Source organism: Echeneis naucrates, chromosome 15, assembly GCF_900963305.1.
Source record: "Echeneis naucrates chromosome 15, fEcheNa1.1, whole genome shotgun sequence".
Taxonomy (NCBI): Eukaryota; Metazoa; Chordata; class Actinopteri; order Carangiformes; family Echeneidae; genus Echeneis; species Echeneis naucrates.
This window is the reverse complement of record NC_042525.1, coordinates 20,584,000-20,600,983: the sequence shown is the minus strand read 5'-3', so window position 1 is coordinate 20,600,983 and position 16,984 is coordinate 20,584,000. Positions and strand designations below refer to the sequence as shown.

The window sequence follows — 16,984 nt, the reverse complement described above, 5'->3', positions numbered from 1 at the left end:
CAGTTGAGGCAGATGGATCCGCCCATCCCGATTATGGTTCTTTAACTTTCTGCCTCTTAAAGGAAGTTTTTTTGCCACCACTGTTGCTGAGTGCTTACTCGTGGAAGGATTTGTCGGGTCTCTTTCAATACTTCTTCAGAAGTCTGGTCTAGACCTTTCCCCCCTGGCATGCGCTGACAATAACCATGCTTCTTAGAAATCCTAATTTCTCCCAGCTCTAAGCATGTGTACTGCATTTATTAGCCATGTTTTCCCAAAGTCTCTGTCTCTCTCCCAGTTCCTCTCCTCATCTTGCAGGTGGTGACTCATCGCCATCCCATGTTCCTGCAATGCCTGCTGCTCCCATACTACATACTAGAGCATCATCTCCATGAACTTCATGCAGCATCATGTTCTTGCCTACACTGGTTTTGAATATCGCCCTCTCCTGCTCTCATTCTCACCCTAAACTACCCCACCCATGCCTGTCTCCCTCTCAACCCAGTTGTCAGCGCCAAGCCTGGTTCTACCAGATGTTTCTGCCTCTTGAAGGAAGTTTTTCCTTGTCAAGCGCTTGCTCATTGGGAGAAATCAGCTGGGTCTCTTTAAACATTTTTATAAAAAAAAGTTTGGTCTAGATCTGCTCTATATGTAAAGTGCCTTGATGCAACTCTGACATGATTAGGTGTTATAGAAATAAATTTGATTGGAAGATTTAAAAAAAACCTACCACAGTACCACTCAAAAGCTGGTCTGGTGCTGTACATGCCATTACAGCCAGTTTAGAGATATGTATTATTATTAACAACAACAACAACAACAACAAAAAAAAAAAACCATAGCAACATTTATTATTTAGTTTTATTAGTCTTTAGCTTTATTAGTGTAACAGGTTCCAATGCTCCACAATATGTACAATATGTGAAACAATCAACCAAAATAAGAGAAAAAAAAAACAAAAACAAATTCAGGTTCCCACAATGTACTTTTTATATACCAAAATATGTAAAACTAGGGAAAAACAATACAACGAGTGAATTACATCCCAATATCACCCCCAGTATGTGTTCTGTGTCTGTAACAGATGCAGTGGTGGTGGTTGCATTCTTATTCCTTCCAACCTGCCACTCAGTTTTAAACTCCAAACACATTTGAATGAAAGCAAACAAAAACTTCAGATGTATTATATAGACATTGCATACAGTAGAGCCATAAAAGCAAACAAATAAATAGCATTTCAACAAAGAATTAATTTAAAGTAACACAGCCTGAGGGGCCATGATACCAGTTTCAATGACAACCGAAGACACCATGGAATGTTTTGGTTGTATTAAAGTTAGTTATGTTTTGGAATCTTTACCTATGGAATACTTTTGACATATTACATTGCTAATGAATATGAGCCTCTATGAATAAAGAAACCTGCAGTTGGGGATAAGTTGTAACAGATAAGTTGTAAGAAAGTTAGTAGTTTTTCAGAGTCCAACAACAATTGAAATGTAAAGGTAATTAAAACATGAAGATGAGCCTTTACGAACAGGCCCACGGACAAGGTGTAACAGGACTGGTCAAATTGCTAAAATTTTTAAATGAGAATCTTAAAGGGTATAACCCATCAGTTGCATGTCTGTTAGCGTCTATCCAGGACCTTCTCATGCGTGCAACTGTATGTTTTTGTTATCAGATGGTGCTAGTTCCTAGGATCTTGTCATGGTTCTTTTCATACTGGCACAGAATCTTCTGTAGGTCGTGATCAGCTGATATCACCTATACATGCATTCATACACAGTGACACACAAAAGTTTTTTTTTTTTTTTGTGGAATAATAATTGTTGACAGTTGACAACAACTGTCGTTTACACATCGTCTTCACAGATACACAACAAAGTCCAGCTGCACTTGATTTACATCTCATTGGATAACTATGGCCTGGATGAATGAGAACATTCACAGACACCACAAACCTTAGTATAGCTGAGACATGCAATGTGCCATTTTCTGCTGCTATTGGCCTCTTAAACAAAAGGATAACAGGTACCCTAACCCTCCTGTCTTTTATAACAAAAACATCAGGAGATTAAATCTGATTCAGTCAGTGGGGCTGGATGATTAGCTGCTTCAATAAGTTCATTTATTGTAATTAAACAGTTTGCTAACAGAGGTATTTTGGGGTTTTAATTATACATGAGAAATAGAAAAAGGGGCATTTAATCAGGATCTTATCAGTTGGTCTGAGTATCATTCCTGTCTGCTCATACAAATAAGTTTAGTGTGCGTGTTTGCTGTACACACATGCACAACAAATATCTTCTCCACTGTGGGCCAGTGGGTATTTTGCCTACAATTCATTACAGTAATGCAGTAAATGTACCAGGGTGGATTAGATGGTAAATTCTATGAGAAATAAATTAGAAGTTAAAAAGCACAGAGTACAAAGTACAAACTGTTTCCATTACAAACAATAATTTACATTCTTAAAAGTGGATAGTCAAGTCTGACTTCTGACTATAACAATACGTTTTTCTACCATTGACAAATGCAAACCCACAACTCATGAAAATAACAGCGGGGCAAGGCACCTAAATGCACTAAAGACAATTGTCTGCCAAGTCAGCAAATCACACAGGAGGCTGCCTGGAACTACTGCACTCGTATGCTTCATGTTGACTATGACCCAAACTGGAGAGATACTTACCATTACAGGAGCAGGCAGAGGGGCAGAGGTTTGCCTGATGAGCCAGTCCTCATAAAGCTGGTGGATTGACTCCAGATACTCCTAATGGATGTGGGGATACATGCATGCATGCGCGCACACACAAAAAGCAAACTGGTGACTGCTATAAATCAAACCCATTATTTTTACAGTTTGTAGGAACTGAAAGAAAACCCTTTGTGTTTGCCTCCTCACCAGTGGAATGACTTTTTCCTCCTCTCTGCATCTCTGCTTTAACCTCTCATGACAAGTCTGAGGAGATGTCTGTAGGTAGACTGGAGCCAGAGGAAAGGCATATAAACAAACTACTGCAGCTTCTAATGTCAGCATTAACAAAGTCAAGACAGCTGAGCACACTTCAATGTCAGAATAGTAGAATATATGCTTTCCTGGTAGCAATGACCGTGCTATTTCTGCACATGCTGGCTTGCTGTCACTGGTATGTATTCAAAGAAAAAAGCTACAGTCTATTTAATATAACTGATAATGGATATTGCTATGAGTGTATTTTAATGAAATAATAATTTTCTGTTTCTGAATAAAAGGCACTACATAGTTGTCACAGAGATGAGTGGGTTGGACTGGAGGGCCGACACCTTCCTCTGGCAGTTTCTGTTGATATTCCAGTTGGTCTTTGTTGGGGGTTAGAAGTATTTCAACAAACACCCACCAGCATGTGTTTTTGTGTTTCTTCTTTGCGTTATTCTTACCAATGAGATCAATGTGGATGGGAATTCTGGCTGTGATCCAGTCAAACCACTCGCTCAGAACAGCATAGTCCACCTCTGGCATTTTCCCACTAAAATTGAGTCCAGCAGTAGAATATCAGAATTGAGTTGTCAATACTTCGTTGGGGTCAGCAATATTACAATATAAACTACCAGATAATAATAATAACCACTCTAGATTTTTTTTAATATGGTTTGCCATGTTGAATCATTCTGGCTGGAGGTGTTTCAGGACTGTTTAATGGTAATACTCAGATTAAACACACTATTGTCTAACAGTTACCTTAATTTACCTGTAACAGCCACTCACCCTGTTTTTTTTTTTTTATATGTTAACTGAAGCTCTCAAAAATCCATGGCATAATTCCCTTAGAACATTAAATCTTCAGTTCAAAAACCTCAAGAGACATTTTGGATGGCATCTACAACCATTCCAGTTATGAATGCGATTTGTGCCACCCATCCTCACTGTATTATTTCCAATTGTCTGTTATCCCACAGAAACATCAACAATCATGTTACATTACCTTGCCAGAAGAGTGACAACAGTACCTTCTGAAAAGATTCTCCACAAAAATATATTTGGCACTGAAGATGGACCTCTCCATGATCCTGACTGGCGCATTCTGCAATTGATTATACAATTTTCACAAAAAACAAGCTTAATTGATAAAATACCAAGAACTGGTTGACACAGCCATTAGAGTGAGGAGACAAATGTTTCTATCTTACAGCTCACTTACTGCAGATGACAAGTGTCTGTCTAGCATGGTGAGTTGAACATATGTCTGTAGGGTGAGGCCCCAGCGTTCAGAATCCTGGTACATCAGAGCCTATAAAGCCACAGACCAGCTGTCCTGATCAGCATTGGAGACATACGAGGTATAAATTATACAGAAGTGCAACTGTTAGACAAACCACAAGGTTTGATCTGGATCACCAGAGGCACCTGAGCCTGGAGACAGTTTTTGTGACCTTTCTCTTATTGTCAGCACTGGACTGGGAATGCAGTGTGTGTGTGTGTGTGTGTGTGTGTGTGTGTGTGTGTGTGTGTATATATATATATATATATATATATATATATATATATATGTACACGTGCGCACACACGAATTGCTGGACAATTTGAATTTCTCCAAGAGAGGAAAGGTCATACATATGTATGCATAAATTTGTCTTTACAGTATTAATTTTGTTAAAACTAAAAGTACTGAAGAATTCACAAAGTATCCTACAAATATTTTATGATGTGACCTGCAAAAATTACATTTCAGGTCACTATGTTGTGAGATTTTAAGAAGATGCTAGTGCAATTTCATTGCTTGCTTGACATGCTATGACAACAAAAGAATTGAAATGGATTACTATGACAGCAAAACTATCCTGCAAAGTACCAGAGGATTGTGTCCACGGATATTCTGCCATTTAGAGACTGGTTCCTTTAGGATCTGGAACAAACAATAGAGGAAAAGGGGGAAAAAAAAATGGGTCAATTATCCCCTCTGACAGCCCAGATTACTTTTCAGCAGTAATGTAAAATTAAGGTATGGGACTCAGAGAGAAGAATGAATAATTCATTTTAAAAGCCATTTCCCCCCAAAGTTCAGCTTTCCTTATCAAAAACATACAGTCAACCTAACAAGTCAATGCCCAACTGCTTAAGAAAAGGTAATCAAATTTAACTTTATCCACAAACATACACAACACAATCAGATATAATCACACAAACACTTTGCAAGTACAAATACACACAGAGGAGCTTCCAGAGGACACAAACAAGTGATGCTTAACTTTTGAAGCTTAAAATAATGTCTGTCCAAGTCAATGTTCATTACTTTATTTGTATCCCATGGAGATATTTCTGTTCTATTGTCTTGTGTAAGCACATGCATGAAATGTTTTCTGAATGGGCTTGCATTTTCTCAATTTGTATTTGTTTTCTGAATTTGTAGTACAATTAGCCTCAGGGACAAATTCACACAGGGGAAGTTTGAAATGTCAAATGACTGTTGTTACAATAAAAGGCAATGTGTGTCATAGTTACTTCCTAGAGAGTGTACATTCATGCAAATCTTCAGTGAGCACAAATTTGATGTTAGAAGGACTCTGCTTTGTTTTACCTCTATGTTGCTAGTTTTGCTGAAATATTGCAGACACGTTGTCTTCCCACTGCCAATGTTCCCCTCAACACAGATCTAAGAGACAGAAAGACTTATGTCAACAAGCCTTTATTGATGATGAATGTGAGCTTAGCTTCAGAAGTGTGATCAGTGACTCAGCCACCATTAACCAGTAACTAGGGGAAAATAAACCCCACAGCAGTTGAAATTATATAATATATATACATTTTATAAAACATTAATGGTGATTGCTGGTTATATGGCAAAGACTCACCACTCGTTTCGTTTCCTTATCATTCTGCCAAAGTTTTCCTTGAAAGGAAGACAAGACAACTGAGTGAGTTCAAATGCAAACAGGAAGGTAGAGTGTGGTGGGGGAGAAGGTGTACAGGTTTGTTATTGCTCCACATTCCTGGTCAGAATCATGTCCAAGTGCTTTAATTTTGGCAACTTTACCAATCTCACCCCATGGATGAAAAACTACTCACAGTTGACATTGCACATCTACTGATCAGCCATAGCACTATGAGCAGGGGATGTGAGTAACATTTAGTTGCCTTGGTTTTACTGCAAATGGGATGGGTAAACTGCAGAGGAACTATAACCCCAACGGGAACAATAAATAAACTGCCTGTCAGTGGGTGGAGACAAGTGACAGGGTCGTGGGTGGCCAAAGCTCACTGACGGTGGTCAGGACTAAAGGCCTGATCCACATTGTGCAGCAACTGTAGCTTACAGTGCTGAGAAAATTGATGCTGGTTCCAATAGGGTAGTCACAAGACACAGAGCATCACTGTTTATGGATATTGGGCCATATAGCCACAGACTGGTCAAGGTAGTTATGCAACCTTTTTGTTTTGTTTTGTTTTTTTTAATTTTTTTAAAATTACTTTAAGAGAATTTAAGCCTGGCCCTTTCCTCCTTTCATATGCGACTCAACGGCTTTGAGACCCCTTTGAGGTCCCCAACAGAAAAGTCTTTTTAAGACTTAAGTGAGCTTACATTACACTTTAAAAATCGGCTGAAACTGGACTTTGAAAGTGCATATAGGTTCGCCTGAAATCAAAGTTACCTTAAACGAGCTAACACACCTAAAAAATGAATGATTCCAAGCTACTGTTGCATGTACACAAACAATCCGACTGGAGGAGGAGGAGCTGCTCTGCGCATTTGCTAAAGTTTTGTGCCAAGCTATGACCCGGAAGTTGAGCGACATTTGAAACGTAAGCGTAGGAGGTCAGACAAAAGAAGCCAGCTAACTGCTAACGCATAGAACATCGTACCTCTGATCCACTAACTTGCTAGCTCACCGGCCTTTTTTTATTTCCACCTCTGTTGTGGTCTGTGACGTCATAGGTCAATCGGTCGTGGCCCCATTACCCACAAGCCGAAAGAGTGTATATCGCCACCTATCGCAGTGAAGGCGACATGATTTCAACAAATAGCTCATACTGGGAAAACGACATAAGTCCTTTATCAAGCTATTACCATAGTTCGGCTTAATTGTGCATGTAAACGTGCTCATTGTAGTTTAAGCCCACGCCAACCACATCCTAAATGCCTCTTCTTCAATCCATTTGTCGTTTAATTGCATTTCCTCACCTTCGCATGTTGAAATAAGTTATACCCACGACAAAACAGTAGACTACACTACTGATTGTAGAGGACAACTTTCTAAAACAAAAGCAAAAACAAGCGGGTTTCCACTGTGGAGAAGTTCAAGACGCAATACACGGTCCTGTCAATATGGCACCACTGACCTGGAGCATCGCGCTGCTGTATGCCGCCACTGCGCGCTCTGATCTGGATGCGGCTGACGCTGTAAACCTCGGCCATTAAATCCCGGTGATACCCAGCTGGTCTAACCGAGGACAAGGCCCGGGAAAAAGCAGACAGGCTACTAGCACACCGCCACAACTGCGTCACACCAGCGGCAGCCAACGACATCTTCTTCTTCTGCTGCTGCTTCTTTTTTTTGTTGTTGTTGTTTTTTTTCTCCTCTTCTTCTTTGATTTAATGGCGGTTGGCAAAAAAACGTTATGGTCTATTACTGCCACCGACTGGTATGGAGTGCGGATCGAGCGTTTGTAAATCGAATTTACTTCGGGAAACTCACTCACTCATCCTCATCCGCTTTATCCGTATGCAGGTCGCAAATCCCAGCTCACATCTCAGGGCCCACACTCAAGGACAAACAGAGACAAACAAACACTCACCCTCGCTTTCACACCTGCGGTCAATTTAACGTCTAAGGGAAACTTAGGCAATTAAATAAAACAAAAAAAATTATATTCTTTTTTATCACACCAGTTCTTCTAAGTAATGATTTCTGTAACAGAGCCTCATAACATTTTTCACTCACTTTCTCTGTAGAATGTCTTTTATTTTCATTTTCTAAAGATTTTGGTCGAGACTTGCTCTATATGTAATTATATTTTGTATAGTACAGTATGACATGGTCTATTGTTTCCTGTTGATCACAATAGTCACATTTTCCTGAGATGTGCGTGTGTGTGCACTGCAGTTTCCATCAATATGTTTTTTCATTAGAAACAAAGTACTTTTCAACCAAGTATGACCTAACCTCATTTTAGAAATTATGTCCTCTTTTTCTTCCGTTTGTACTTGTATTTCTATGCCATTTCAGCCTTGCTATAGGTAATCGTCATATTAACATTAGGTTGTTCTGTAGCATTCTTAGCATACTAGTCTGCCAACACATTCCCTGTAACACTAATGAGAGCTGGAACCCACAGGAGTGTAACACTGATTCCTGATTTCTGCAGACTGTGTGCTAATTGAACGATTTCTAGTATAATATCTTGTCTAGACTGATATTGTACATTCTTGATGCTATGCAGTGCTGATGAGGAGTCTGAGGCTATAACTGTATGATCCGGCCTAAGCCTATCGCTCCATGATAGAGCCAAAAGAATAACCACTGGTTCTGCTGTGTTTACGTCATGTTAACACAAGTTATTATTTAATCTTTTCATTATACCTATTCTTAAATTAGGGATGACAAATGCAGCCCCCACTTGCTTATCTTCTCTTTTTGGAGCATCTGTAGACAGAATAGCCGAATCTCCATACTTGTGATAAATATACCATTCTAAATAAAATCTGTCCATTTCTTGAATTTCATTCTTTGCTTCCAGGATCCCAGAATCAACTGAGGGCAGCTCAAGGGTCCACAAGGAACAGCAGGGTAGGATACTGTAGAACACACAGTTAAATTACCTAACTCAATTTATCTTGCCTTTTCTTGAATAATCCATCCAAAGCTTTCAACTTGCGTATGTTTTCTCTCTTGAATGTTTGTCAATGAATTTAGACCTATGTGACCATCCTGATGACCTTTAAGATTAGTCCCATACAGAAGAGATAATAGGGCCCACCTGAGATGCATAGGCATCTTTCCCAGCTCCACTTGTAGAGCTGCCACAGGTGTAATTTTTATAGCTCCACTACATATCCTTAGAGCTTGATACTGTATACTGTCAAATGTTTTTCATTCCAGTTTTAGCAGCAGAGCTATACACAATACACCCCAGTCAAATATTGATCTCATTGATCCTGTGTAAATTGATTTAAAGGCAGGCCTATTGGCTCCCCACTCCACACGAGGTGTGGGTGTCTGAGTGCACTGTCTGCAAAGCTGGTAAATATACAGTATGTCTTTGTCCAATAAAGGTGCCGGGCACCTTACAGCTCATATGGACACAGAGAAACATAAAAAGGCAGTGCGAGGTGAGAGTAGTTCAGCAAGCTGCCTGAGTTCTTTGTGAAACCCTTTGTGAGCAACTGAAACTGCTGGAGAAAATCAGCTCTACAGCACAATATAGATGGGTAGACAAGGAGGATGAAGAAGATAACTAAAGATTTTGTTTTTTGTTTGTTGAAGTAATATCTTGGGAGGGTACTTATTATTATTATTATTATTATTATTATTATTATTATTATTATTATTATTATTATTATTACACTGAAAATTTAGTGAGACATTTTGTTGAAGATGAATTTTCTAATACAGAAGAGGTATTATTTAATTTATTTATTATTATTTATTTAGAACATTATTTTGATCATTATTATGTTTGTTTGTTTGTTGTTTTACAATTGAGGCATAATAAAGAATGTTGAGTAACTTCTGAGAAACCTATCTGAATTTCTGTCTTTGAGAGATATTATTTTGTAAAATAACAAAATATCCTATCCATACATATAAACTGAAAGTATATTAAAATGACAAGGAATCTTTGAGTAAACTGCGATTATCTTGTAAGTAGGCTATCTCGTGGCCGGGCCGAGTGTCACCTTTTTTGAAAATAAAATATGGTCACTCTAGTGGAGCTGAGAAGGGGTGACTGCTGGATCTGACCTGCACTGTGCTCTACCTTGGCAGGTCGTTGTGTGTGTTACAATCTGTTTAACACAACAGTATTCTTCCCCAAAATTCTCTCCTGTCTGACCATTACCTTATTACATTTGAGTTTACTTTAATGGGCTCCACAGCATTGAGGAATAAATTCAGCTATAGAAGATGTTTATCTGAAGCTGCTGTGGCTAAATTTAAAGAGAACATTTGGTCATCATTCCCAACAATGCCATATCTAAATTTAAATGAGGATTTCTCCCATACGCAGGTTGATGACCTTGTGACTAGAACTATGGCCACACTGCGTTCGAATCTTGATAATGCCGCCCCTCTCAAAAAGAAAGTATTCAATCTGAGGAGGATGGCTCCCTGGTATAGTTACCAAATCCGTACCTTGAAGCAGACATCAAGGAAATTAGAAAGAAACTGGCGTTCCAGTAAGTCAGAAGAGTCTCACAGAGCCTGGAAAGATAGCCTAAAAACATATAAAAAAGCTCTCCGCAGTGCTAGAAGTTCATATTACTCAGCACTCATAGAAGAAAACAAGAACAACCCCAGGTTTCTCTTCAGCACTGTAGCCAGGCTGACAGAGAGCCATAGCTCAGTTGAACCAGTGATCCCCTTAGCTCTAAGCAGTGATGATTTTATTAACTTTTTTACAGATAAAATTCTCATGATCAGAGAAAGAATTTATCAGCTCTTGCCTATGTTAGATAAAAATCCCCTTCTGAAGACGGCAACTGCTGAATCAGCTGCGGCGCCTCTTTTACATCTGGAATCATTCTCACCTCTGAATCTCTCAGAGCTAGCTTCTATAGTTTCATCATCCAGATCATCAACCTGTCTATTAGACCCAGTAGCAACTAGCCTCTTTAAAGAGATCTTTTATTTAATTGAGCCGTTCATTCTAGATTTGGTTAATCTGACTTTATTTCTGGGTTATGTACCTCAGGCACTTAAGACTGCGGTCATCAAACCCCAGCTTAAAAAGCCTAATCTTGATCCAGATGTTTTGGCAAACTATAGACCCATATCGAACCTTCCATTTATTTCTAAAATCATTGAGAAAGCTGTAGCAAAACAATTACACGAGCATCTGGATGGGAACAGTTTGTTTGAAGAGTTTCAGTCAGGATTTAGAGCCCATCATAGCACAGAAACAGCGCTGGTTAAAGTCTCCAATGACATTCTGGCCTCAGACAATGGATCAGCCTCCATACTTCTCCTTCTAGATCTTAGTGCTGCATTCAACACCATAGATCATAATATTTTACTACAGAGACTGGAACATGAAATTGGAATTAAAGGAACTGCACTAAAGTGGTTCAAATCCTACTTATCAGATAGACATCAGTTTATTCATGTAAGCAACAGCTCCTCCTCATGTACTGTAGTCAGTCATGGAGTCCCGCAGGGTTCGGTACTTGGACCAATCCTCTTTACGCTTTATCTGCTTCTTCTAGGCAACATTATCAGGAAACACAGCATCAATTTCCACTGCTACGCAGACGATACTCAGCTGTAGCTATCAATGAAGCCAAATGAAGTCAGTCAGATAGTCAGACTGCAGGCATGTCTTGAAGACATAAAAGTCTGGATGACTGGAAATGTTTTACTTCTCAACTCTGACAAAACAGAAGTTATTGTACTCGGTCCTAAGCACCTCAGAAAAATACTGAGGTCTAATCATCTCATCAGTTTGGACGGCATTACTTTGGCCTCCAGCTCCACTGTAAGAAACCTTGGGGTAATTTTTGACCAGGACATGTCCTTTGTCCCTCACATAAAACAAGTTAGTCGGGCAGCTTTCTTCCACCTGAGAAACATTAGGAAAATCAGAAACATCCTTTCTCAGGATGATGCAGAAAAACTAGTCCATGCATTTGTAACTTCTAGGCTGGACTACTGTAACTCATTACTATCTGGATGTCCAAACAAATCTCTAAAAGGCCTTCAGTTAATTCAGAACGCTGCTGCATGAATATTAACAGGAACTAGGAAAACAGATCACATCTCTCCCGTGTTAGCTGCTCTTCATTGGCTGCCAGTAAAATATAGAGTAGAATTCAAAATCTTTCTTTTAACGTATAAAGCTCTTAATGGCCAAGCTCCATCGTATCTCAGAGAGCTCATAGTTCCTTACTGTCCTAGCAGGCCACTCCGCTCTCTAGATGGAGGTATACTTGTGGTTCCTAGAGTCTCCAAGAGTAAATCTGGAGGCAGATCGTTCAGTTATCAGGCTCCTCTTCTATGGAACCAACTCCCAGCATCGGTCCGGGGGGCGGACTCTTTAGTAACTTTCAAGACCAGGCTTAAAACTTTCCTGTATGACAGAGCGTACAGTTAAAAAGTCCTCTACTCTTTAGGTATGCTGCTATAGGCCTAGGCTGCTGGGGGAAGGACTGAGCTTCTCTCTCTCTCTCTCTCTCTCTCTCTCGCTCTCTGTCTCTCCCTGTCACCCTCTCTCCCTCTTTCTCTCTAACTCCCTCCTTGCATGCATTGATAAAAACCATCCTTCTTAAAAAAAAACAACAACAACAAAAAAAAAAAAAAAACAGTTTCACCCAGTTCCACACATTCATACTGCATTTACTAACCATGTTCTGCCAAAGTCTCTGTCTCTCCCAGTTCCTCTCCTCTCTCTCTCTGTCCTCATGCTGCAGGTGGTGACTCATCTCCATCTCATGTTCCTGCAACACCTGCTGGTCCCATATAGCATGAATTCTGTACTACAGCTCAACTCCATGAACTTCATGCAGCAACATGTTCCTGCCTACACCCCCTCCCTCCAATGCCTGCCTGCCTGTCTCTCTCTCTCTCTCTCTCTCTCTCTCTCTCTCCCACTCTCAACCCAACCGGTCGAGGCAGATGGCCGCCCCCCCTGAGCCTGGTTCTGCTCGAGGTTTCTGCCTCTTAAAGGAAGTTTTTCCTTGCCACTGTTGCCAAGTGCTTGCTCATCGGGGGATCTATTGGGTCTCTTTAAATAAATTTATAAAGAGTTTGGTCTAGACCTGCTCTATATGTAAAGTGCCTTGATGTAACTTTGTTATGATTTGGCGCTATACAAATAAATCTGATTTGATTTGATTTGATTTAGCCATCAATGCACAACCTATCTAAAGTCAAAATCATGGTTGTATAAGATGGAAAATAGCAAATATTCTGTAACTGGGAATAATCTTAAATGGCAGTTGGCTGTCTGTAGCGTCCAGGGGGGGGCGGTGATGCTCTCAGTGTGAAGGGGTAGGCGAAGAAGAAAGAGGAAGTGGAGGAGGAAGACGAAACGAGTGGGAATAAAAATCCCGGTGTCAGTACGAAGAGTTCAGACGACCGTTTGTTCGGGATGACAGGTGATACAGAATTGAAACGCCAGCTGGTTCATAGACACATCCGACCTTTTCCAGATTTCCCGAAGAAAGGGATCATGTTCAGGTGAGACACTGATCACTGTCGTTCAAATCACGTCTGTGTCCTTCACCTCACACGTGTTAGTGTAGCAATTACTCCAGCCTCAATTGACCAATCATCGTTGCGCTGCGGCAACTATGGCATTTAGACATTTTCAATAATATGGCAAGTGACACGGTGTCATTTTAAGCATCACGATGAAATGATTGACTGCTCCAGATATGATCGTTCAGGACGATCATTCCTCTCCATACCTTCATAATTTTTAATTAAGCATTCTGTTAAGTGTAACACTTGCACACTACTTACCCTATTTCATAAAAAGTGTTTTTCAATCATGTCTGTGTTACCCTTATTATATTGTGCAGTAGCTACTTCATTTGTGTGGGTGTCACTCTTTACTATATCATAAGTAATTAGTTCAATCCAAACAGCATAATAAAAGCATAAAAACATTTAAGAGGTATAAACTCAGATAGTAAAACAATATGATTCATTAGGTTAAAACAGCCTGATTATCAACCGTACAAAAGTGTGTAAGTAGGATAAGGTCAGACATCCCAACTATATTTGCATGGATTGATTGAATAGATTGAACAAACTGTGTTGTTGCTCACAAATCACTATATTTAATTCAAAAGAAGAATTGCTGCAGCATCCATAATAAATAACTGTGGCAGCTTCAGCTCAGTTTTTGATTTTACAATATGAAATGTGAAACATACGTCTTCCACTGGAAGAATATGAGATCTACACTGTAGGTAGTATTACGAAAAAAACGAACCTCGCCTGAAATTTTCCCTGTGAATGTGTTTTGTATTGACATGTTTTAAAAAGACAACATGCTGAGACAACATATGTCCTGCAGAGATATCTGTCCCATCCTTAAGGAGCCAGCTGCTCTTGCTGCAGTGATTGACTTGTTTGAAGAACATGCAAGGAAGAATTACGAGAAAGTGGAATTGATAGTAGGTAAGAAGAGAAAGGGGGGAAAAAAAAAAAAAAATATATATATATATATATATATATATATATATATATATATATATATATATATATATATGAAAGAGAAAGATTTTCATTGTCACAGTAAATAATTATCTATCGCTTCAACCACAAACACATCTAAAATCTTAGATGTCACTGTTTTCTGTTGTCCTGTTTTATGTCTGCAGGATTACAATTTTGAAACAGTATGCTTGTTTCATCCTTCTGCATCTTTTCACACTGTTTTGCTGTTTATGGGTGCAGGCTTAGATGCTCGTGGTTTCCTGTTTGGTCCTTTGCTTGCCCAAAGACTCGGTATTGGCTTTGTCCTGATCAGAAAGAAAGGCAAGCTACCTGGAGCCACTGTGTCTGTTGTATATGATCTGGAGTATGGCACGGTAAAAAAAACTAATACCCATACTAATGACATTACTGGACTTGCAATCATGTTTAGTGTTAAGTTTTCTTTGAAAAATACAGCAATACACAGAGTGATCCAGCAATGAGTTGTATTTCCACTTTTACAAATATTTAAAGTCTAAAGTCCCTTAATACTGTTACCCAACACTGACAGATCAGTGTACTGGCCTGTTCAGTTGTTGGAACTGCAGAGTTTACATTGGCTAAGTAAGAAGATTTTGTTTGGGTCACAGGACCTGTTCAAACCTAGTGTAAAGTCTGTCTCAGGTAGTCCAACCACAACTGAACAGCTCCAAGCACAGGTTTCAACACACTGAGGATGCATTTGTGGTCTCTCACTGAGCACATTCAGAGGTAGACATTTTTTTAGCACTGTGAATGCAAAGTTGTTATTGTTATACATTGATATATGCACATAGCAATAGCACATTGACAATGGACCTGTCACTCTGATTGTCTAAAAGCGGCATCATTCCTGTTAATTTCCATATAAGGTACAAAGCGAAATCTAATTGGCGGCTAGTGGAACAGGCGTGGACTGAAATACAGAGAGCTGAACACTTGTGATTGGATTTGAGGACACGTTAATTACTGCTACACCATCACAACTACACTTTCATCTCAATGTGTAACTGCCTTGATGTAACTTTGCTATGACTTGGCAATAAGTAAATACATTTGATTTGATTAATATTTTCTGCACTTTAGCTGTTACCAAATTAAATGTATTTAAATAGCACCAAATCATAACAGACTAACATTCTGGTTTTAGACTGTAGTTGTAAGCATAAAGGATGTTTCTACACATCATTATACCATTAGTCCTGAACTGCTACAGTTTCTGCTGTGTAAAAGCAACCATTTGCTTAGCCAGAGAGATCTCTTGAATAAAAATAGTCTCCTCCTGTCCCTCCAGGCAGAGATGGAGATTCAGGAAGATGGAGTGGCTCCCGGACAGAAGGTTCTGCTCATTGATGACCTTCTGGCTACTGGAGGTACTGTTTCCTTATATTTGCTTTGAAAGCATTATGTTCACAACTAGATTTGGTTTGACTAGGGCCCCCCCCCCCCAAAAAAAAAAAAATCTATTTGTGAGTAAGCTGGGTGCAATCATACCAAGTAGCATTCATTTCAAAGTCACTTGAATTTGACACAGCCTCTTGATTTAATTTATGGAAACTTTTTTTTGGCGAGTGCATCACTTCAGTGACTGATGTTTGAAATGAGAGTGGTTGTTTTACATGATACGTCAATGCTTTGAGACGTTGGATTACTATAAATGCTGTATTTAATTATGAATATAATCTTAGATGTCACTGAATATTAGAGCAGCTTCAGTCCTCCTTGGCATTGATACTCCAGGTTCCATCAAAGGAACCAGCTTGAAATGTAAAGTGTCATTTATAGGTTTGTGTGTTTATTGCAGGAACGCTCTTAGCAGCCTGTGAGCTGATGAGGAAGCAGCAAGCTGAGGTTCTTGGCTGCATGGTGATCATTGAGCTGAAGGAGCTGAATGGCATTGAGAAACTTAAGCCCCTCAGTGTTTACTCTCTCCTTGAGTACTGACCATCGGGTTTGTGCCTTCCATGCATTACCTCTTCAAGAAAGCACACAGAACACACAGAGCATCAATGGTGTATCAGTTGGCTGTAAAGCAAAAAACCTGGTCAAGGTGTTGGATCTGACTTGTTCATAAATTACTGTGGCGACAACCCCAAGTTCCCCATCTTTATACTACAAAACCTGAGGACACAAGAAACATACAACTGTTTTCCTGAAGTACCCAGAAGTTGTAGTTCCAGATTTGTCTCTTTTAGGAACTAAAGAGTTCTGTGCTACTGTATCTGCTGATGTCTGAGCGCAGCCTGAAGGCCCTGGGAGATTATGTACACAAGACCAATGGGATGATGTATGGAGAAGCAATGTCGTCATGTCAATAAACCACCAGTCTGTTCGGAGGCGGTAAGAAAACGAAAGCCATGATAATTTACATCAGAGCTATCAGATAAGCGGTTCCCTCCATTAAAATGAGCATCATGGAACTATTAAACTGAATTGAGGTAAAAGGTTTGACAAATAAAGAAATATTTAATCTCTTGACGCAGAGCCAAATTATTGTCAGCATCAGGACCTTAAAAACAATATGCTGAATTGATACATTTGACAGAATTAAGACGGTTAAGAAGGCTGCTGTCTTATTTCTGTCAAAGGTAAGTTTTACAAAAAATAAATTTGTGCTGGAACTATCGTA

The 16,984-nt window shown here is 39.4% G+C and overlaps 2 protein-coding genes across 3 annotated transcripts; one reads left to right on the top strand and one right to left on the bottom strand.

Moving 5' to 3' along the window:
• Nucleotides 1-832: 832 nt before the first annotated feature.
• Nucleotides 833-7,534, bottom strand: tk2 (thymidine kinase 2). 2 transcript variants are annotated; one of them, XM_029521373.1, is made up of 10 exons: nucleotides 7,301-7,533; nucleotides 5,815-5,852; nucleotides 5,541-5,615; nucleotides 4,815-4,868; nucleotides 4,164-4,253; nucleotides 3,973-4,046; nucleotides 3,403-3,491; nucleotides 2,888-2,967; nucleotides 2,675-2,755; nucleotides 833-1,746 (listed from the first exon to the last, which is right to left on the bottom strand). In XM_029521373.1, exons 1-10 carry the CDS (start codon nucleotides 7,485-7,487, stop codon nucleotides 1,660-1,662), a joined length of 855 nt encoding a protein of 284 aa, XP_029377233.1. In that variant the 5' UTR covers nucleotides 7,488-7,533; the 3' UTR covers nucleotides 833-1,659. The 2 variants fall into 2 exon arrangements, with proteins under 2 accessions (XP_029377233.1, XP_029377232.1); XM_029521372.1 differs by lacking the exon at nucleotides 833-1,746 and having other exon boundaries at nucleotides 1,748-2,755; nucleotides 7,301-7,534.
• Nucleotides 7,535-13,194: 5,660 nt separating this feature from the next.
• Nucleotides 13,195-16,833, top strand: aprt (adenine phosphoribosyltransferase). Its single transcript, XM_029521067.1, has 5 exons — nucleotides 13,195-13,350; nucleotides 14,195-14,298; nucleotides 14,578-14,711; nucleotides 15,650-15,728; nucleotides 16,160-16,833. The coding sequence occupies exons 1-5, from the start codon at nucleotides 13,262-13,264 to the stop codon at nucleotides 16,297-16,299; spliced, it is 546 nt and encodes a 181-aa protein (XP_029376927.1). The 5' UTR covers nucleotides 13,195-13,261; the 3' UTR covers nucleotides 16,300-16,833.
• Nucleotides 16,834-16,984: the final 151 nt, after the last annotated feature.